Genomic DNA, 22,847 nt, shown 5'->3' on the forward strand with positions numbered 1-22,847 from the left:
AGACTTGAAGTCGTTAAGGAACTGCTGAGGAGCTGCTGAACTGTTGTGGAGGGGGTCTGTGGAGTTCATCTGGTGAGGGCAGTCCCAGGCCAGGGTGGCCAGGCTCAGGGTCTCCTCAGAGTCTGGACTTCCTCCCAGCCCCGGTTCTGGGGAGGCTGAGGTGAAGACAAACCTACCTTCTTGAAAGCAGTCTCCTCTTAGACCAGGTCTAGTGAGGCTGTCTTCTCAGAGCCTGGAGACTCCTCACAGCCCAGTCCTCATGAGGCTGAGATGCCCTCAGTGAAGATCCAGGATGGCAGGATGCAGTTCTGAAAAAAATTATAGGCTTTCATTCAGATTATTATGGGCTTAACGTTTTCTGTATTTCTTTGCTTCATCTTAGTACCTGTGGGATCTGCAATATCCCCTTTCTCATTCCTTATGTGAGTAACTTTGATAATCTTTCATTTTTCTTTGCTAGTGTGCCTAGAGATTTATCAGTGTTGTATAGATTTATCAGTGTTATATATTTTCAATTGATTGAATTTTAAAAATTGACTAGGGGCTTCTTATTCACTTTCTTTTAGTATTTATATAAAATTTTGTCACAGATTACAAATCTACTAATTCAGGTGTTAAGTATTTCATATCTGTAATCCAAGCCCTTGGGAATCAGGATTCCATGAGTTTGAGAACAGTGTGGGTTACACATGTAGCTCGGGATACACTGCTACAGAGTGAGATCTTATTATAGAACATACAAACAAAATCCAAATGTATTCACTTTCATATGAAATCATTTAATGTTTTAGTTTTTTCTAATCATGGTTTAGCTTATTCCATAAATTTGGTTATATTTTATTTCCACTTCAATACTTTTACTTTCACTATTGACTTTCTCTTTTAATTTTTTGATTATTTTAAGAATGAAATGTTTAATTTTCATTTATTGGGAATAATCAAGATACTATTCTGTTATTAACTTGTGTTTTAATTTCCCTGTAGTCAGGTTGAACACATCACCTTATATAATTCTTTTATGTTTATTTAAACCTGTTTAGTAGCTTGTAACGTGGAGTATGTTGAAAAGTGACTTGTGTGTTCTGGAAATGCTGTCTTAAGCTGTCATTTGAGGAGGTGTTCTGTAAATGTTTGTCAGGAGAAATTGATGAACAGCAGTGTTCATGTTCTCCTTGTCCTTAATGATTTTCTCTGCTTTTCATTCTTTCTTTTCTCTTTTTACTATAAAAGAACTTAATTTGGTTATAATTTAATTTTTTCTTATTACCAAATCTTGTCATATGGATATATCAAGAGTTAAATGGAATTTTCTATTCCAAATATAACATCTTGAAGTCTTGTTATAGAGGAACTTCCGTCCCTATGTCAAAAATGGACTGTATTATTCAATATGTTCATGTTTTTTAAAAATTTAAAACCTCATTCATTTGACAACTTCTTATTGTTTAGTTCATATTAACAAATGGTAGAAAGTGAAAGTCGATTTTTGTTATGTATGCATTATATTTTTTATTGATTCTTTGGGAATTTCATACCGTACAATCTAATCCCACTCCTCTCCCAGGCCCTCCATATCTGCCCCTACCTCTTGTAGAGTCCCACCACAAAGGAAATAAAAAAAGGAACAAAAATAAAATAAAAATAAACAATAATAATAAAGAAGAAAATAGTAAAGCACTTTGCTCTCCCAGACCCCATGTTTCCCAACTCTCTATCACCTCTCCATCACCTCTCCATCACCTCTCCATCATCTCTCCATCATCTCTCCATCATCGTAGTGGCATTGGAAGCTGCTGTGTATCATGCAGGTCTACAGTATACCATTCATGGTATACTGAAGCCACAGGCCTTGAACCTGACCAACATCTAATAACACAATGAACATTTGCAAGTGAAGATTGTGGACTTTCCCTCCTTTTGTTCTCTCAACTCCCATCTCCAACTTCAATTGTGAATTTGTCAGTTTCCATCCACTTTCTCATCTGGGTTGGAGGATTTGTAGTTAAATACTTTTCACGTAGAGTGTTCTGATTGCCTGAAAAATTGATCCCTTTTCACCACACACATGTATGTTATGGTATTTGTGTTATTCCGAATAGATACTTTCCCTAGTAAAACTTACTGTTCTTCAGTTTACTTTGGTAGTAACAAGGATACTAGGGTGTTTTAAAGAATTCTGACTTTTCCTGCCTCATTACTCTGACACTCTGCCCATACACATGTTTTCTATTCTTCATAGAGTGAAATCCTGTGTGGTTGTTTATCTTCTCTGGTGATTTCTCCCATCTAGAACTTTATGTTTGATGCAGTTACATGGTTAGTTTGAGTCTTCTATCTTGATTGTTTTAAGTTCACTGTTTCTGTCCAAAATGCCTTTTGTGTCTGGTTTTTGGTTCAATTTATCATTCTATTTATCCCCTCACCTAGCTTGTTATTTAGACATCTTTAAAAAAAATAATAGCTGCTTTTCAGGCACTGAAGGCCCGAGAGCTACTAAACTCAGAGCTCCTTTCTTGCTAAAAATGCCAGAAAGCTACCAGACCTCTGGAGCTCATCCATTGTGTGTTATATCAGCTGAGCCAAATAATAGTTTATATTTTACAGATTATTTGTGCCAAAATTTCTGTCTTTTGTTATGGTAGAATTCAAGACTTTTATAAACCTCTCTTAATTAAAAACACATGATAAATGACAATATGGTGATGGAATTTAGGCACACTGTACCTTTCAGTGACTAAAACTAATGAAATGCTAAGAAATCCCTTTTAAAGTTTAAATTTTATGCATATTAATTTGCATCAACTCTGTACAACTCAGGTTTCTCACATGATCCAATTATTTTATATTTCCCAGGTGTCATCTTTTTATGGATCTGGGTTCCAGAATGACCTTATAATACTTATATTCTGTTTGGTCACAATCCTTTATTCTTATAAGTGAGAGTCTGACAATGAACTGACATCATGTACTGCATGGATGCAAGCCTCTCTGCCTCCCTGGGTCCATAAAACTAAACAGAGAAATTATGAAACAATGATTTCAAAATTGTATATATTTGTTTAGACATGTAGGTATGTACACATGAGTGCAGTTCCCACAGAGATGAGAAGAGGCTCCAGATTCCCTGGAACTAGAGATATTGATGTTTGATTATGGGTCACTGTGATGGGTGATGGGAACTGAATTCAAGTCCTTTGAAAGAGTACAGTGTGCGTTTTTCTGTTAGGCCAACTCTAGCTCCAACATTCAAAACCTTAAGAGAAGTTTGGAAGATAGTAAAAATGTAGTCATTATGTTTAGTTGTATAAAAATATGAGCCTTTGTGCAAATAAGTGATTCTTTTTCTCTTTTGTTACTTCTAAAATTAATCTTATTATTTTGTACATTTTAATTATATAAAATAAGTCATTTGTTTCTGTATACCACCTTGTTTCCCAGTTATACTCCCTCCATTTAATATATTTTCCCTCACACTTCCTCAAAAATTTTAACCCCTTTTTCTTATTTTTCTAGGTTCCATTTATGAGAGAAGATATGTGTTAATTGTTTTTGGAGAGTTGCCTGTTTCTAAACTTAATGATACATAGTTGGACCAATTTTCGTGTGAATCATGAAACTTTTTCTATAATTTTTATTTTGAATTATCCTGCATTATTTATGCATATTGTGTGGTCTTTAGTCATTCATATAATGGTGGTTATCTGAGCACATTCCCTGAATCATCTGTTACAGGTAGTGCAGGGATAAAAAATTGCACACAAACTCACCTTACATATGTAGTGATTCAGTGTCATTCATTTCGATAAGTATGCACACCCAGGAGTGGTACAGTGGGCATGTCTATGTTAAATTTTCATTCATAACCATCGTTACAGCGGCCACAGTACCTGGAATGTTTTAGTTTACAATGAACATAGCGTATATGTTCTTGATCCACCTTCTTTTCAGCATTTGAAATATTAGATTTGGTGAAAAATGTAATCATTTAAAAGACACTTAAAACTGGAATTATGGAGCAATCTGAATATTATTTTACTAATGTGACAAATGGGTCTGGGGCCCAAGAAAATGACCACAGAATAGTATTTGAGCCAGGCTATAAATCCTGCTGAAAATTTATTCTCATTGAAATGTTTGCCATGCATTATTCTGAGTGGTCAAAGCTGAACCTCATATTACTGCATGGCTGGTTACTTCAAAGTGGTCCATTTGGTAAGGAGAATGTACTTGTGAGTACCTAGTTTAACTTTGCACCCATATTTGTAGTTCATATATTTGTTGGCATTTGAGATACTGTCTCAGATATGCTGATTGTGAAAAATTGTTTTCAGCATGCATAAAATGAAACTCTGCTCTCTATCTTCTACCATACACAAGCTCTGCACCAAATGTGTCATAGACCAGATACCCTGAAAATGCCAAAGAACACAGTAGAGAAAATACTCCCACTGCTAAGCACAGGTAAGGATTTTCTGAATAGGACTCTTGTCTAATAGTAAATGAGACCAAAAATCAACAAATAGGATCTCATGAAATTAAGACTTTTTATTTCAGCATACGAAAATATAATTCAAGTGGTAGCATACAGAATATGAGAAAATCACTAGTGTAATAGTGGCATGAGAGTTATTGTGTAATTAACTTCCTTCTGATCTGGTGTGGCCTGCACTATAGGAAGGAATTAGTACCTGCTACTGTGTACCTGTTCAAAAGACCCTGGCTTGACAGGTCATAGCCCTTTAGATGATGCTACTATTGTTACTTAGTGTAGTAGCAACTGCTTTGTAAATATTTTTGTTTTACACATAGATCTCTTCAGCTTTCAGTCTTGGCCAGAGGTTCTCTTTCTGTGGTATGCAGCAGCAAATGCACAGCCTCATAACTTCAAAATGTTGAAATGACCATGAATGCTCATTCCTAAATGGGACCTGTAGATCAACCACTTCCACTAGGCATAGGAAACATCCTGGAAGTGGGTACTGAATGTCCTGACTGAGCATGAGGGAACTGCTGTGACATGCTCTCCTTTGGACATGACATAACCATTGCTCACACACAAGAGCTGTGATCACCTGCAGCTTCAGGTGACAGTGTTCAGGACTGACTGTGAACACACCTATCTGTCCTGAACCAGACAGCTGGAAGATGCAGCCTGCTGGTGGAAGACAAAGCCTACTAAGCCTCTGTCTCAGTACAGAAAATAAGAAGGAAGCTAGAAGTTGGCCATTTGTATTACTTAACAGTTCCCCTTTCTTTATCTGTCTGCCTCCCAGGGAAGACTGTGATTCCTATTCCCTCAAATTAATGAGTTTATTGAGGTTAATACAGGAGTATAGGTATGGAATTACTTATAGGAATATGAATAACTCTAATGTGTGGCATCACAATGGCTCACATTAGAATGGGTGACTCATGAGGACTAGAACTCTGAATGTGTCTGCATGACTTGTTTGCAGCTGAATGGGACAGAGGGTCTCCTTTCTTCAGTTCTCCTTATTAATCACCCATTTAACCTTGGGAGTGGAAGGGCCTTGTTCATCCTGTAAGTTTCAGCTTTCCCAGCCATGATTAATTGCTGGGTATTATGAACTTCCTTTATAGTGATATCTTATTGGTACTAAAATGTGATTTGTATGTTAATAAATAAAGTTGCCTGGGGGTCAGAGCTATTAGAGCCATAGCAAAAGCTGGGCGGTAGTGGTGAATGCCTTTAATCCCAGCACTTAGTAGGCAGAGCTAGGTAGAGCTCTGTGTGGTCAAGGATACAGACAGCATTGGAGACACAAGCCTTTAATCTCAATACTAACCATAAAAGACCTGGAGGTCTGTACAGACAGGCAGTCATGTGGTTGGGTTTACAACCAAGGGGAAGGCAGACCAGAAAGTCTATATAAAGACAAACACACAGGAAGTAGGTCTCTCTTGGCTGAAGAGGCTAGCTGCAGCAGACGGCTAAGGCTGTTACCTCTGATCTCTTGGCTTTCTTCTTTGCATTGGTTCTGTTTCTTATTTAATAAGACAGTTGGTTACATCTACACTCCTCTCTTTTTCCATAGAACTTTCTGAGACTTAAGGAAATAGTCCTGCCCAGGGAAGAGCACACCAGTTGGATACTCAATATCAAATGGTCATTCTTGAAAACATATATGCTAGCTATACAGAATGACTGGCTTACATTCAGGAAATATAAATATAAATATAAATATAAATATATATATATATATATAATGTATATATATATCTTCATGCACATATATATGTATAAGCATGTAGCAACAATTAATGAAAATAGAGGTCATTAATTAGAAATAGAGCAAGGAAGAGTGTAGAGAGTGTTTGAAAGGATAAAAGAGAAAATAATGTAAAAATCTCAAAAATAATAGAAGAGAATTCATGTCATAAAAAGGAAAACTGTTATACAACACTTTACCCTTTCCTTAAAATGTTAGTCGTTTCTACAAGTTCACATTCTCCCATGGAGCTCTGCAAAGGCACTAACGGCAAACACCAGTCCTGAAGTCCCTGGTGAATCAACCATTTTATGTTTGACCTCTTCTGTAAGCACAGCCCAGTGCTCCATCATGCCCAGTGAATTGGCCGTAAAGCATTGCTTCTCTCATATGTATTTTATCAGGAAAACCCCATCCTTCCTTCATCATCTTCCAGTCCGTGTGAGACCTTTGCTTGTGATAACCAAGCATCACCAATGCTTCCTGTGAGCCAGTCCATCAGGAATTATCTCTCTCAGATTTCATTAGATTACATAGCCTGTATTTCAAGGAGGTAGAAGTAAGTGCATGACCTACTTTCCCACTTCTATAGCACTCAGATTGATCTCATCTGTTCTCATAGCCTACAATCCCATGAGCCAAGCTTTGGCAGGATGTTTCATTGATCTTTTGAAAATCTTTTGTAATTCAAGCAGTTGAGAGACAGATTACTCCCTGACTAAGACAGTCTCTTTTTGTAGGCCATTTTAAGGCTCTCAAATATAAGTTCTAGCATGGATTTTGCTTTTCTCTGTATAAAAGGTTGAACTATGTGATATCTTCTATCACCTTTATTCCAAACAGAGAATTACATTCTAATTGTATACAAGTGTACTGAATTTTGGCCTAAAAATTTTAAGAGCAGACTTAGTAGGGGAGATTCTAGCATTGCACTCACCAGCACAAGGACACCGCATTCAATGATTAGTCTGGAATTCTTTAAGGAAGGAGGAGATACAGTTTCATATATGATCTTGATTTTTTATCTTCCATAAAACTTCTGACTTATGATTAACTCGATTTTCTGGATTTGTGTACATCTTACCATTTCCATTTAAAAAACTCTACAAATTTTACCTCTTGACGAAAATTTATTTAGTGAGAAAATGTTTTTGTGAACTTCATGACAGAGAACTAATAAACACTGAATATATCAACTCATTGAATTCATTATATCTAAATTACATTTGTCATATAAAAAACAAACTAAGATGATGTGTTTGCAAGTTATTAAAGTATCAAGTTTTTAGATGTTGTTTTTTAGCTGGTTTTAAGCACAGTTGCATTTTTTAACAAACACACTTTTACACAAGATTTTTAGTGTCACAGTGTCAGAGATCTAAGGAATGTCACATTTCAGCAAGTGCTGGGGAGGATATGGATTACAAAGATTTTGGGTGGGAAAATATGGAGAATAAAACCCACAGAGAAAAGTTTTTATTTGTTATAATGTAACTAGCATTTTATAAGGCCCTGTAAAAACTTAGGGAGGCAAAAATGATTATAATATCCTGGATGAATAAGGGAAGAGCAAGAAGAAGGAGAAATAGAAGAGTAAGAGTTGTAGTAGTAGAAGATGGATGCATGGATGAATGTAAGGATGCATGGAGGTAGATAGATGGATAGCTGGATTGATGGATGGAGATAGCTGATGGAAAGATAGATAAATAGATAGATGATAGATAGACAGATAGACAGGTAGATAGATAGATTGATATAAAAAGAGTATATACAGTTTTTCAGATAGATGGATAGCTGGATGGAGATAGCTGATGGAAAGATGATAGATAGATAGATAGATAGATAGATAGATAGATAGATAGATAGATAGATAGAAAAAAATAGAGTATATACAGTTTTTCAGGCTATACAATACAGTGGCTATTGTGTCCCACAAAGGCAAAATGGACTCAGAACATTTGTCCTTTTTTCCCATATTGGTCAGAGAACTAGTTATGGGTGAAGAACTCTGGATTTTTTCTTTCAGCATCTGTAGCCTTTTGAATCTGAACAATTCTAGGACTTCTGGTTTCCAGAAATAGCCCTCAAATTTGGTTCCGTTCCAGTTGTCTCTCAGTGGTCCCACTTTTACTTTAGGCTGATGTATGAGGTGAGGTGGGACAAACACTGGTCATCTAGGGAGCCCTGGCATTCTAGACCCCCAAGAATCTTTCTAAATGAATGCTCCAGGTTCTGTGTAGAACTCTAGAAAAGGAACAAGGAATCCTGGATACCGCAGATAATACAGAAAGGTTGTGACAAAACAGGCTGAATTCTCGCATGGTGATATGCATTATTGCAATGGAGAGGCAAGAATCTCTGGGGCAGGAATATGCAACAGGCTAGACACTCTGAAGATAAAATTTAGATCACTTTCTTTTTTCAGAGCTGAGGACCAAGCCCAAGTCCTTGTGCTTGCTAGACAAGCACTCTACCACTGAGCTAAATCCCCATTGCCTGACTTTTAAGGACATACTTTAGAGAAAAGTTAGAGGGAAATGGAGGACTTAAGACTACCAATGTCTGAGGCCATCTCATAGACTTCCCTAGAATGTGTTGGACTGATTGTGTTTGTCTTTGGGGGATGTTATTTTTATAAAGACAACAGACTTAGTAGGGGGGTTGATAGCATTGAGCTCACCAGCACACGGACACCCCACTCAATGATTAGTCTGGAATTCTTTTTTTTTTTTTTTTTTTTTTTTTGGTTTTTCGAGACAGGGTTTCTCTGTGTAGCTTTGCGCCTTTTCCTGGAACTCAATTGGTAGCCCAGGCTGGCCTTGAACTCACAGAGATCCACCTGGCTCTGCCTCCCGAGTGCTGGGATTAAAGGCATATGCCACCACCGCCCGGCATAGTCTGGAATTCTTTAAGGAAGGAGGAGATGCAGCAAGTTGATGAAATGAAATGTGGAAGTGCCTGCAGTTGAGAAGTGAGTATGAGGTGGGTCACTCCAGAATTTTAACCAAGAAAAGTCAGAATAAGAAAATTTAAATATGGGAGGAATTCTGACAATATGTGGGAAAATATGTGTATTTGTTAATGCTTTGGTGATTGGCATTACACATCATCCTGGGAATTTAAAAACTAATACAGTGGGATCCTTCTTTGAGAAATCATTTCCACAATTGCCATAATATTTTATATTAAGTTCATCTCTCTGAAATCTTATAAGAAAAGAGGAACATCATGGACCATGTTTCTGTTAAAAGAAGTAGAAAAGAATTAGTGAAGCAGATTTTGGGTTAATCCGGGCTTCTTGGTAGGAAGGGTTATTCCTATGTTACTTTTCAGACTTGTTTGTTCCTAAAAATATCAGCTGAAGTCAAGATTTGGAGCTTTATCAGACCAATACATCATGCAGTATAACACCATTTGTATTATGCTATGTCCCATCATTGGTTACTCAGATGAGAGCTTGGATCATGATGAGTAGCATATCCTGGTTTGCATGTACTGAAGATAAATGTAAATGGAATGTATGTGATCCACATTGGTACTCAGGATGTCAACTTATATCTGTACATGAAGTCTGTGACTCTAAGATCTTCAGTAAACATTCTTCTGTGTGTCTCTTTTGAGGCCTTGATTGGCTGTAAAACATCGCGTGAAATTGAGGTCTGGGATCAGTGTGCCTCAAGGTTCCCTCTAACTACCAAATATGTTAATGATGTCCATTTGCTTTCATCTGTAAGGGAGCCATCAGCTCAATTGACAATAATTGAGGTGTTTCTGGTTCCCTTTTGTTTAGGGTGTTGGATGAATAAGAGAATATTCTGCCCACACATCCTTAAAGTTCAGGGCTTCTGAATTTAATTCTTGCTCAGTAGGCCGCAGGTCTCTACTGATAGCAGTTTATGGTCAGGATATTTCTTCTCTTGGATTGCCTGGACTTCTTTCACACAGGGCTTGGTCCTTGGCTACTTGATATCAGGGTTTGTCCTAGGAAGAGTTCTTCATTGTGGTTGGGCCAGGCTCCATTTAAATTGTCTCTTCAAACTGAGCTTCCTAGGGTCAACATTAAGTCTGACCACGTACCTCTCATTGGGTTGGCAGGAGCTCCCTTGATTTAAGGGTTTGTGGTTTATCTTCAGCAAGGTCTATTGTTGACCTATAACATTTCCAATTTTGACTTCGCCTGTTTTGTTCTATGAGTTTTGTATGAGCTCCTAATTTTTCCCAGTCAATATTTGCCCCAGACCTGCTTCTTCATTTGGTCCTTGGAGAATGTCCCAGGACATCCTCTCTCCCTGTTTTGGTTCATGCTTTTTGTCAGGGTAAGTGTTAGCACTCTTGCATTCTCCTTTTCCTGCTTTGCTGCCCCCCGCCCCCGGCCTCTTTCATTTGAGGGATTGGTCTGGGCCCATGTCCTTCCTTAGTTTGGCCCAGTCTTCTTCAGGGTCAGAAGTATGCTGAGGCCAAATTCTCATCTTGGTGAGGGCCCTGGCTTCAGTCCAGGTAAAGTTGGGGCATGGATACTCTCCTTTTCTTTCTTTGAGCCAGGTCTTTTTCTTCTGAGGGATAGCGTAGGACTCATCTCCCTCTTGGTTGGGGCCAGCCTTCTTCAGGGTCAAGGTTAGGCATGGGTGTTCTTTTCTTTTCTTTTTGTTTCATTTTGTTTTGTTACTTTTCCTTCTTCTCCTTTGCCCTTGGCTCTTCCATTTAATGGACTGGTCCAGGGATACCTCTGTTTTTCCTCTGAGCCAGAGCTTATGCAGCTTCAGGTTTTGGTGAAGGCCTCTTTTAGGTCAGGTTTGGCCTTTTCATTCCTAGGGTTGGTCCCTGGCCTTTCTGGGTGAGGGAAGCCATTGCTAATGTAGGCATTATTTTTGGTCTTCATCAGGTTCATTCTTAGGCCTTGGAATACTTCTGTTTTGACATCATGGTTTAATGGTTAATCCTGGTCTACTTTCAATTTAGGTGCTTAGCATGGGCCTTTTCAGGGGCCATATTTGCCTGGGGTGTGGCTGTGTCCAGGCAGTTTTTGTGTTAGAGTTAAGCCTGGTTATATTGATATTCTGGGACTGTTGGTACCTGTTTCTCTTCAGGGTTGAAGCAGCGGATACTTTTGAGTGGAGGTTTGACTGAAGCTACTTTGTATTTGTAATTAGCCTTGGATTATGCTCAGCCATTCTGAATAAAAATAACATGTGGATATTGATAGAGGACTGTATTTATTGTGCTTCTCTTACATCTCAAGTATATTCTGAGGAACATTGGCTCTTTCTAAGGGAAATGGGCACAGGCACCAACACAAAGCACAGACTCCAGATGAAATAAACTACATATTACACAAAAAGAAAGGGGAAGTGGAAAGAGACAGTGGTGCTTGGGGGAGTCCTTGCTGTTGCATTGGTGAATGTGGCCATGATAAAGAGGCACCATGAGCTCATGTGGAAAATTGTTGCTTCTCAATAAAGACAACAAAATAGAGTCCCAACAAGGTCCCTGCTGCCTTTCCTTCTGTCATCTGCTCCCATGAAGGGATATCACGGGGGGTTAATATAGCAACAGAGGCTGGTCCCCCATTGATCTAGATGCTGCCTTGATAGGCACATGAGGGTTGTACAGATCTTCATGGGGCCTCTTATGCAGTGTGGGCATGGTGTTCTCTCCTGTATGTCATTTATGGCATGCACTATGAGGTTGATCCTCTGGTCCTTGCTATGGAAACACTTCACAAAATGCTCTTTGTCTTCTACCTTGAAAACCCCTGGAACAATGAACCATGCCTTTGTGATCCCTTTTAAGAAAGTTCCTCCTTGTCATATCCACTCACTGATGTGAGATCAGGTCTTCCCACAAAGAATGTCTGCACTGACTTACCAGAAATTGATTCCTGCTCATGTTATTATAGTTGTGAATCACAGCCCACTTTAATAGAGTGAGCTGCCAATGTGTCAAGGGCACACATGTAACCATGACAATGATTCCTTGTGTAGTGTCACAGAGGCCAGGCCACACTCTGCTCACGGAAGCACATAGGTGTTGAAGCTATGCAGATGTCTTTGGACTAGTAATTAGGGGAGGTGCCTGAAGGCTTCAGTTATCATCATTGTTGGGGACAATTTCCCATACAATCATCATTTCCTACTACAGAACTTCACTGCTGAGAAGAGGAAGGTCATTGGGGAAAGGTCAGACTCAGTCCATATGTACACAGTTCAAATATTGGTCTATCATTTCTGATGCTCAGTTTATCATCAAGATTCTCTTATCATGAGGCTTGTATTGTGCCATCTGCAGGACCTGCAGCTTGGGGAATAGAGCTGTTTGAAATTTGCCCTCCAGCCTGTCCCTTCACATCATTAAACACACCTTGAATTGGGATTGACCAGAAAGCAGAAAGCCATGAGGTTTTCCCTACCTCCTCTCATCATGGTAGTTGATGACTTCTGAGGCTGTCACTCACTGGATAGCAGTGTAACAGCAGTTCATCCTGTCCCATTTGGAAAGTGGAGTCCTGGGACAGTTGCTGACTCTGCCTCAACTGTTGTCACCTTTTCTAACAAACACAAGGGGAGATTAGGAGTAGAAAACAATGGACATATCCTACTCTGGGCATACCCCTTCCCGTTCTTCCACTGTCCTTTGCCTTTATGCCTGTCTCCTTCCCTGAAAGTCTATCCCTGAAGGCTGGTCTCATATTTCCAGCAATCCTTCTAACTCAGAGTCCTTTATTGTTGGGCTTCCTTTTTATTCTTCTTTTCCATGGATGTTTTTTTCCTGCCCTAATGCGACATTTGAAGGACAATGGGAAGGAGGCATCTTAGAGATCTGAGGAGTTAGGCAATGTATCACAGTGTTCCATTCCTCTATCTTATTGTGGAAGGAAACCTACACTTAAGAATTGTGGCATGCAAAAAGAAAGAGAACAAAACTGAGTTAACATCTTTTTCTACTGGTCCTCATCCAATCAAATCTCAGTTATAAAATAAAAACTGTGGGGAGATTCTTCCTGTGATTTCTAGATGAAGTGTAAGCATTGTGCTACCCTCAGAACCAAACAGGATTTAGGGAAGGTGGCCTCAATTAAACCAGCTATCTAATCACAGAGCTTGAAATCCTTTTCCTGTCTGCAGCAGCATAATCTGGAAGAAGAGAAGTTATACAGTTGCCCATCAGGGATGCCCCTTTGCTGTCTCAGTCTGGATGCCTGTGGCAACAGTTGCAGTAGGAACAGCCCACCTGGAAGTCTTCCTGTCAACATCATTGGATCCTGGGAACCCACAATTTCCTGCTTTTCACCAAGTTCTGGATAGCCAGTAAGCATAGTTAGACTTACTTGATGGGGGTGATTTCCTATAAAATGTGCAGTGGAAGAGGAAGAAGAGAGTGAAAACTTATCTGTGCTTGGTGTCAAATGGTATCTGAGGGACTTAACATGTGACATAGATTGTAGATCTCCATCAAAGAAAGATCCTGAAACATCTACACATTTTTAGTAACATGGTAGACAACATCGGTGATCTAGAAGCATGCAAGTTCCATGCACAGAATGAAGCATGATCAAGCATGCCCCATCTCACTGTAATAGTGCTACTACTCCATTGTAAAGGATGAAGGCACCATCAGTGTTGTGCCACAATACACACATGCTTGTTTACATACAACAAACACAAATATGTGCCCACATTCATACATTTAAGAACATGTATGTGTCTACACCTTTGCATGCACACAGACAGACAGACACACACACACACAGAATTATACTTTGAATTTCTATTAGATGGACAATAAATTGGCATAACAATAAATTAAATATAAACAAACAACCTTTGTGGCATTGGTATGCATGTGTATGGTATTCATGTTGTATGCAGAACTATGAATATACTTATGTGCATATTTTATAAGTATCTATATGATATACTTAACATGTACAACCATATCTAACTGCATATACATGTGTATATAAATATAAAGATAAACTGAAATCCCAACTCCCAGACACCAGCAAAAGAGGCAGGAGAACTTTCTGAATGGCTGGCTTGATGTGTCAGCTCTTTCCTGCCTTCATTTCTGAGTGCCTCTTATGTTTATTAACAGTATCATTCATTTGAAACAAAATTCTGCACACATTTTTCACAATGCCCTTTAATATTAAAATATTTTCTAACTTTTAGAACCACAAGAAAACCCTCTAAGGCAGAAAGCCATGAGTCGATCAAGAAAAGTACCAGGGAAGGGCCAATGAAATGGCTAGCTGGGTGGAAGGAAAGAGCTGACTCCTCCTAATTTGTTCATTGACCTCCATATGAACAGAATGACAGAATGGCATGGCGTGCATTCTGTGTTCATTCTCTCTCTATCATATGTATGTATTTATTTCCTCATCACAAAATAGATAGATAGATGTTATTATTTTAAATACCAATCAGAAGATTTCTATACACTTATATGATATAATTAATATTTAAAATAACGAAAAAATCTCATGCAGCTCACAACTGTTTGTAACTCCAGGACCAGAGGAGTTGACACTCTCACACAGGCATACATAAAGGCAAAACACCAATGTAGAAAAAATAGTGAACAAACAATTAAATATTTCTAGGAGCTAGTGGGGTCAGGAGCCCCACAAGCATCCCACAGAACTAACTAACCTAAGCTCATAGTTATTCACAGAATGAACCACCAACCAGGGAGCATGCATGGGACTGACCTATGTCCTCTGCCTGTATTTTACAGTTGTATAACTTGGTCTTCTTGTAAGACTCCTAACAGTGGGAGCAGGGCATGTCTCTAATGCCTGCTTTTGGGACCCATTCCTCCTACTGAATTGCTGTGTCCAACCTTAATGTTAGAAGTCATGCCTAGTATCACCACAACTTGATATAACATGGCAGGCAGATATGCACAGGAGGCCTGCCCATTTCTGAAGAGAAAAAAAGAAGGAGGAATGGATGGGGAGCAGGAAGATTAGAGGTTGGGGGAGGGACTGAGAGGAAAGGATGGAGGGGAAATTTTGGTTAGGGTGTAAAAACAAAAATAAACAAATAAATAAAACCAAATTTATTCCAAGAGATGGAGAATATTGATGGTTACCATATTTAAATTTGAGATACTAAAAGAATGTCCCTCCAGAGACATTGCCACTTATTCTAACTTTATAATGTGTTTGCAGTTGTACAGGGATTGCTGGGGATGTATTTCTGTATGCTGTGAATGTGTTGCTCTGAGTAATTGATAAATAAAACGCTGATTGGACAGTAGCCAGGCAGGAAGTATAGTATTGGCAGGATAAGCAGAGAGGAGAATGCTGGGAGTGTAAGGCTGAGTCAGGAGAAGCCACCGCTGCCATGAGAAGTAAGATGTAAACTACCTGTAAGCCACAAGCCACGTGGCAAATTATAGATTAATAAATATGGGTTAATTTAAGATATAAGAACTAGATAATAAGAAGCCTGCCACAGCCATACAGTTTTTAAGTCTCTGTGTGTTTACTTGGGTATGAGCAGCTGCAGGAGCTGGGTGGACAGAGGGAAACTCCAACTACAAGGGATAATTAAATCATGCTAGACATAATTTTGAGCTGGTATAATATATGATGTCTTTGTGTTGTACTTGCAATAATTATATCATATTTAGGCAATATTAAGACATGGTTATTGTATTACATTTGGAAATTAATCATGACATAAAAAGATATAATTGTGTGTCAAGTTGACAAGGTTGCAGATGTGATAGCTATTTTTGTTTGTCACATTTATTACATCTGGAATTAACTAAAACCCCAAAATGGAGGGGCACACCTGTGAGGTACTTTTGCTTAATTTGAAGAGAGAAGATCCATATGTAGTCGTGATCTTTGCATTAGGGAAATACTCTTTTAATCTGGATATTGATGAGGAAGGAAACACCTATAACTCTGATGTTTTGAGCCCCAAAATCCCGCCTGTAATCTCAGCCAGGCCTTGTGCTGGAAGCCCATATAATGAAATGGAAGAAGGGAGTTTTGCTCTTTAGCTGCTTGCTCTCACCTTGCTAGCAAGTCCATGCCTTCACTGGCATTGGAGGCAACTTCCTTGGGATTCCAGACTATACTGCTGATGGGCTGAGACATCAAGCATAGTGTACTGTGCAACTTCTGGATTCGTGGACTTTGCCATTATAGCCAGCCAATGTTCAATTAGCTGGACCACAGCATCTAAGTCATTCTAAAATATAGGCTTTTGTATCTATAGAAATTCATTCTGTTACCCCATTAAACCCTGACCAATGCACCAGACAGGTATAGGACTTTTAGAGTAGTTTGGGCCTAACAACAGCCTTATCTCACTTATAAATTCCACATGGTCACATTCCCTTAACCTGCTTTTTAGATGATTCTTTGATGCTGGCCTACTAGGTTTCTATAGCTTCTGGGCAAGAAAGTAAAATAACACAAGTCTGAAATTTCTCAAATGGAACACACAGTAATCTAATTAAACAAGTAATTATATGAGATGGAGAGATTCTAGCTTAAGTGAGGAATGAAAAACCAGATGTCTTAGCTTCTGTGGGCCAAGACCTGGCACAGCCCCACTGATGAAGACCAAAGGACACAATATTCTTTTTACCCTTGATGTGACAGCTCCAGTCTGGAGACCCATGGGATAACATCATTTAAACATGAACTCTCTGCTTCATTGTCAGTCTCAGGAGTCAGATCTCTTCCAGAGGAGCTTCACAAGAGTCAATCAGTCATTTGAAAGAACTTTCTCAATATAATCTGAGATCTGCTGTGGTAAAAGAGCAGCATCATCTACCTCCTCCTGTTTTTAGTCTTGCACAGAATCACTCTGCACCAGAGATATGGGGCCCCTGATGCAGGCTCCATCCACTCCACCTAGTCAATGAGGGTCCTCCCAACATTGCTTATCTCGACCATCAAGAGGGATTCCTCATCTCACCTCCACCCCAGGACAGTCTTCTTAATTCTGCATTTCATAAGACAGTCTTAATACGTGTTGTCAACATAGAAGATATCTAGCAAATCTGTTCCAGTCTGACAGTGAGTGATACTGGAGCAGGATCTTGAACCTATGAGAGCCCTGCATGGATGTGTGGCAGCCTAAGACAGTTAGCATGCCTGTCCCAACAGATTTCAAGAAACTTTTGGTTGGGAGTGATCCAGTCCACCTAGGACAGCACACATGGCTGGGAGGACAAGGTCAGTTGCAGGGACTGGAGAGATGGCTCATCCATGAAGAGCACTCATTGCTGTCTCAGAAGACCCACAGGACAGCTAACAAACCTCTTTAACCTAAATTCCAGGTGGAATCTGCCCTCACCTGGCCTCTGTGGGAATTGCATGTACATGGTGGCCAAACACCCTTAAGTATGAAGAAAAGCACCACAAAATATCCCAACATGTCTTGCAGGAAATTATCTCTTCTTCTCAGTTATCATTCATGTTATATGTCAGGAAAACTAGAGGCAGATTGCTTTTCATTTTCTGATTTGTTTTATACAATTTTAATGAATATTCTTATTTCAGAGAGGCCTGGAGCAAATACTTGTTTTTCCCTTTAATTTGGTGTACATGATGATTTCGTGAACATGTGTGTATAGTGCACCACACTTTACTGGCCGCTAAATATATGATGTCAAAGATACATTATGTCTAGTTTTTCTATTATGTAGTGGGTATCCATGGAGTAGGCTATTCCATCTGCATACAAGGTGCCATCCCCCTGTATAGCCCTGAGACCTATGACTGAGAAATCTTTGTGCAGCCCGAGATTCCTGGAACTGGCTGAGATACATCCAAGCCTGTCAGTTCAGGGTTTACAGCAGTGTGAAACCTCACCTGACTAAAGAAGACTCTCAGAGTGAAGCTGAAATTGGATTTTATTCATAAAAATACATTCATTTTACTCAATGGGGTCTTTCAAAACAGTAGTCATTATATACAATGTATAGCCTTAGGAAACTATTAAAACACAATAACAAAAATTAACAAAACCTTAAACTAAAATGAAGAAAACCAAAATCTAAAGCATAAATATCCCAACATATAAACAAAAAAAATTAAGCAAATTTCAGGATCCTTTGGAATTTCATTATGGAAGAGCAAATGAGGTGAGGACCTAGCTTACTCTCTGAAGTGAATTATCTTCAGCAACACTAGCATATGACATGGCATCAGCTTCAGCACTGCACGAGAGAATCTTATGCTTTGGGTGTGGTCTGTCTGGATGGCAGTGTGATGTTACCACAGTCTTCCTTTTCAGATTTCCATCACATATAGAATCAGCTTGTCAAAACCCTTGGTAGGATGCTGACAGAAGAACTCTTGCTCACCCACATGTCTTCTTCCATGTTGTTTTGCCCCTCACTGGGGCCACGTACTGATGGATGTCAGGGTTCTTAGTAATTTGTGTTGTATCCTCTGAATCTCAGACTATTTCTGATACAATCTTTTCTCTCTGGGAATACTGAGCCAATGGATGTGGATCAGACTGTGGCTGGACTGCCTGATGGTAGGTTGATATGTGCCTCACTAGTGAGTTCACAGCTGAAAAGAGGTGGCATTTTCTGAGAAGGCCGTGAACCTGGAGTGTAGAATGTTATGCCTTTAAGGTGTCTCTGGCTTCTTCCAGCCTTCTCAGTTTTCTGAAGAGGTGCTGTCATGAAAAATCGGTAAAGAAAATAGGATTCAGAAACAGTTTTGCTTGCCACTGTCAAGAACAATCAGGGCTTATTCATCCCTAGTGAACAAAAGTTAAGGAAGGAAACACACCCCATGAATAACCTGGCTGCTGGGGATGGGACTCAATGGTGGCTTACTTGCCTGGAACATAGTGTTTCTGCCCCAGCAGCTCCATCTGTAGGAGGCTCTCTTCCTGGGCTGTGTTCTGCTCCAGTTCCTGCTGGAGGTTTTCAATCCTAGGGGAGGAAGGCAGCTGGGGCACAAGCCTGGGGGGACCTGCCATGTCACCTTTTGAGCCCCCGCCAGCTCTACTCAGCTAGACAATCAAGCATTACCTTTCAGCTGAGTTCATTCCCTGCTTCCCCAAGGGAAAAGGGACAGAGAGCTACTGGACAGGATTTTTTTCTCACCTTTTAAAAACTGCTAGAAATTGAACTGGAAAATACACACTTTGCTGGATTTGAAAAAAACAGCCTATTTCTCCAATAGTCCAAAGACATCATTTTGGAGAAATATCAGTATGTCAAGGTCTGACAGGCACAGTTCAGGAAAGATGTAGCTGGCCTTCAGTAGATACAGGTGAATGTGAACTTCCTGGAAAATTCTATGCCCGCCCTCTAGTGGAGCCTACACCGCAATGCAGAGAAGTCTCTGGTTATTCCTAAAGCTCAGAACCCTGCATTGGGTTAACTTGTCAGCTCCTACTCTGTTTATGACCAAGAGTAAATCTTCTCCTGGGAAACTGAAAAACACTGCAGAGAGCCTGCAGTCAGCAGGAGTGTACTGTATGCAAATCTGCAAAGGGTGGACACTTCTCTCTAAACGTGATGTTCCTGATGGAATAGATGCAGGAGGACACACTTTCCTTCATGATCAATGATCCTCCTTTCCAGGTTTCCTGCTGCCATGTGAATATTCGTGGGGAGATCTAATCTAAGAGATGAGATACTCAGAGCATACTAGAGGTCTCAGAAGGGAAGAAGGGGTCAGAGTCCCCATGAGACCACAGAGAGAGCATATTGCTTCCTGGTCATAATTCCTGTTGACTGAGCCAGCAACGACACTCTGAGGAGTTCTTTCCCTGGCTGTGGCTGGCAGCTTTGCCAATTGACAAAACTCAAAGAGTACGGAGATCCAGGTACAGCGGACCCACTAGGATCCACCTACTTCTGGAAGCCAGGGCTCCTACCTCATCTGGGACACAGTGAAGTGATGCTGCAGCTTTACTGCCAAGTCCCTTTGCCTGGTGAACAGCTCCTTCTGCTTCATCAGGGACTGAAGATTTTCCTCAAGTCTTTGATGTTCCTGTTCATTACAAGATTTTTTTTAGGGGAGGGCATCCTCAACATGTACATAAACATGCACACATACACACACACATTCTATCAACTATCTATCTATCTATCTATCTATCTATCTATCTATCTATCTATCTATCTATCTATCTCCAGCACACACATGTATATGGATGCACACATACAAGCACACTAAATTCCATCCATGCTTAGTTTCCCAGATGACACTAATAAGAGTAAGAAGAGATCACCTGAGATACCAGGAAGAAGAATGTTACCTTTCATTAACCTACATCCGCTCTACCCATATTCCAGCCTAGAGTCAGGAAACACAGGATGCTTTGAGCTCAAGGATGTAGAGAAGATTGTGTACTTTTACTCGGTTTTGATCATTTTTCAGTTTATTTTAGTTTATATGTGCAGGTGTTCAGCCTGCCTGTGTGTCTGTATAACACATGCATGCCTGTTGATATGGAAGAAGAACTCAGTGGGCAGATAAGTCAATGTGGTGCTTGCCTTGAAATCCTGTACACACACAGGTGAACACCAGGGTTCCTTGATCTGTAATCTAAGCTCTCCTAGCAAGTTCCCCAGTCTGTGCATTGAAGGCTTAGTTCCCCAGCACAGGACCAATGGATTGCAGTGGACCAGCCCCTTGCTCTCACTCAGTGCTTCCCGGTGCCTCCAAGGAGGGCAGCTTCCTCCTGAAGAAGCTGTCTATACCAGAGGTTGCCTCAATTTAGGCCCAAAGGAATGAGCTCAGAAAACTAGAAAATCACTACAATCAGTAGTCTATATTAACCTTTCCTTCAAATAAGAAGATTGTGTCACAGATTTCTTTGAGGAACAGAATGTTGACTAACTCACAGCCAAATAATTGCATATATTATTCCAAACTTAACAATATCCCAGGACCACATTGTATGTTTGTACTCATCAATGATGGGTATCTGAATAGTTGTTAGTTGGGCTTTTCTGATAAGTCCTGCTGTATCCCTGTTGTCCCCTATTCTCTGTGGACACCACTTTCCATTCTGGAATCAATGCTCCACCCGAAGACTGCAGTTCCACTTTCTGAATAATTGTACAGGCTTCTCACAGGGCTGCACCATTTTACACTACTAGCAATGTCTGAGAGATCTCATTTCTCCCAACTCTCCATCAGGCTGATTTTAACTCAGGATGAAGAAGTTTGGAATAAAAGCAGATTCTGAGTGCTGCAGAAACAACATGGAGTGGGTACTTGAGAGTATGGTGAGCCTAAGCAGTGCCCTGAGACAGCCTCATCTCACACCTCAGCATAGCTGTGGGACATCTGCTGGGCTGGGATGCAGCCACAAGCACCTCTGCAGTTCAGAATTTCTCTGAGAATAAAGTCCAGGCAAAGCTCCTAGGACCAGGCTAGCTGAACCAAGGTTAGGCAAAGGTGAAAGGAAAATGGCAGCAGGCGATGTGGAGAAGAACAAAACAGGATGCAGGGAAGTCATCAGTGGTCAGCCTCCTTTCATCCAGAACAGAGAAGGACACAACCCCTCAGGCAGCCTTTGTAGCCTCTTTCTCACCGTCATGGACCCCATTACTTTGTTTTTCTCCAGAGGATTTCTTTGCAGAAAGATAACTCTGCCTCTACAAATACCTGAAAAACTTTTAGCTTGCATCAATTTTGTGGCCTTGCATGTGTAGTTAGCTGTGTGGACATGCAGAGTGATGGGCAGCTCCATCTGTCCTTTGACTTAGGCAAAGTGGTACTAACCAGATTAGGCACAGTACTTTCTCATTGAAATCCATCTCCATCATTCTTAAAGATGTTCCATTGTTCCGTGAGAGAGTGAACATACACTTAGAGGCTCAAACACACATTCTCATTCCCCAAACACACACATAAAAACAACACAAACACACACCTTTCTTGAATCCAGAAAGGCAAGGAAGAAGACTAGAATGTTGCAGTACCGTTTCTAATCCAGGGAAGGTAGTGGATCCTCCCTGCAGTCTACAAGCCTCTTAGACCCAGCCATGCTCTTCTGTCCTGGCCTGAACTAATTTCCCTTCCCAGGGAAGTTCTTATCACCAGACTCACTGATCATACAGAGAAGTAACAACCTCTGCACAACTGAATTGGACCACACAAAACCAAGTCCTGGAGAAAAGGGTGGGACATGAAGCCTCCAGATAGATTTAAGTTGAACCATCATAGTCTCCTCACTAAACTTACCCAGACTCCTCCACAGAAGACATTGACAGCACCAGAGACTAGAAGTCACCGATTGTCATTACCCAACAACTTTTGACCAGATTACAGTGCACATTATATGAAAACAGCCCCAGGCCAGTCAGTGGAAGGCTACTTAGGTCATCCACAGCACTTTTCTAAATTGCAGCACTCTATAAACTATGAGTTGGACTCTGCCCTAAGAGTGAGCTTCAAAATGTCAGGTTCCATGTTGTAAAGCCAGTAGACAAAACAGACCTTCCCTGGGAAGTTACCTTTATGCTGTGAAAGAAAAGAAGTCTACTTTTTATTTTTAAGGTTGCTCCATTGTTTGATTTTTGATATTTATTACAAAAACGTGTGAATTCCAAAGTAATAAAAATGTTTAAAAATTAAGAGAAACCAACTAATCCGTTCTCTTTCTGACCAAA

At 40.1% G+C, this 22,847-nt stretch overlaps 1 protein-coding gene and 1 long non-coding RNA gene across 3 annotated transcripts in view; one reads left to right on the forward strand and one right to left on the reverse strand.

Moving 5' to 3' along the window:
• LOC121826228 (uncharacterized) lies at positions 1-22,803 on the forward strand. 2 transcript variants are annotated; one of them, XR_013047697.1, is made up of 5 exons: positions 1-72; positions 383-422; positions 4,332-4,461; positions 13,352-13,534; positions 16,911-22,803. It is a non-coding gene; the product is annotated as an uncharacterized LOC121826228 (long non-coding RNA). The 2 variants fall into 2 exon arrangements; XR_013047696.1 differs by lacking the exon at positions 383-422 and having other exon boundaries at positions 19,803-22,803.
• The window catches only part of LOC143266811 (disks large homolog 5-like), an 11,317-nt gene continuing 6,560 nt past the window's right edge, over positions 18,091-22,847 (reverse strand). The window contains exons 4-6 of the mRNA XM_076560690.1: positions 20,099-20,214; positions 19,051-19,145; positions 18,091-18,883 (exon numbers count right to left, since the gene is read on the reverse strand). Coding sequence (XP_076416805.1) covers positions 18,714-18,883; positions 19,051-19,145; positions 20,099-20,214 — 381 coding nt within the window. The 3' untranslated portion in view covers positions 18,091-18,713. The remainder of the gene's footprint in view (positions 18,884-19,050; positions 19,146-20,098; positions 20,215-22,847) is intronic.

This window comes from Peromyscus maniculatus, chromosome 23 (genome assembly GCF_049852395.1).
Source record: "Peromyscus maniculatus bairdii isolate BWxNUB_F1_BW_parent chromosome 23, HU_Pman_BW_mat_3.1, whole genome shotgun sequence".
NCBI classification, from domain to species: Eukaryota; Metazoa; Chordata; class Mammalia; order Rodentia; family Cricetidae; genus Peromyscus; species Peromyscus maniculatus.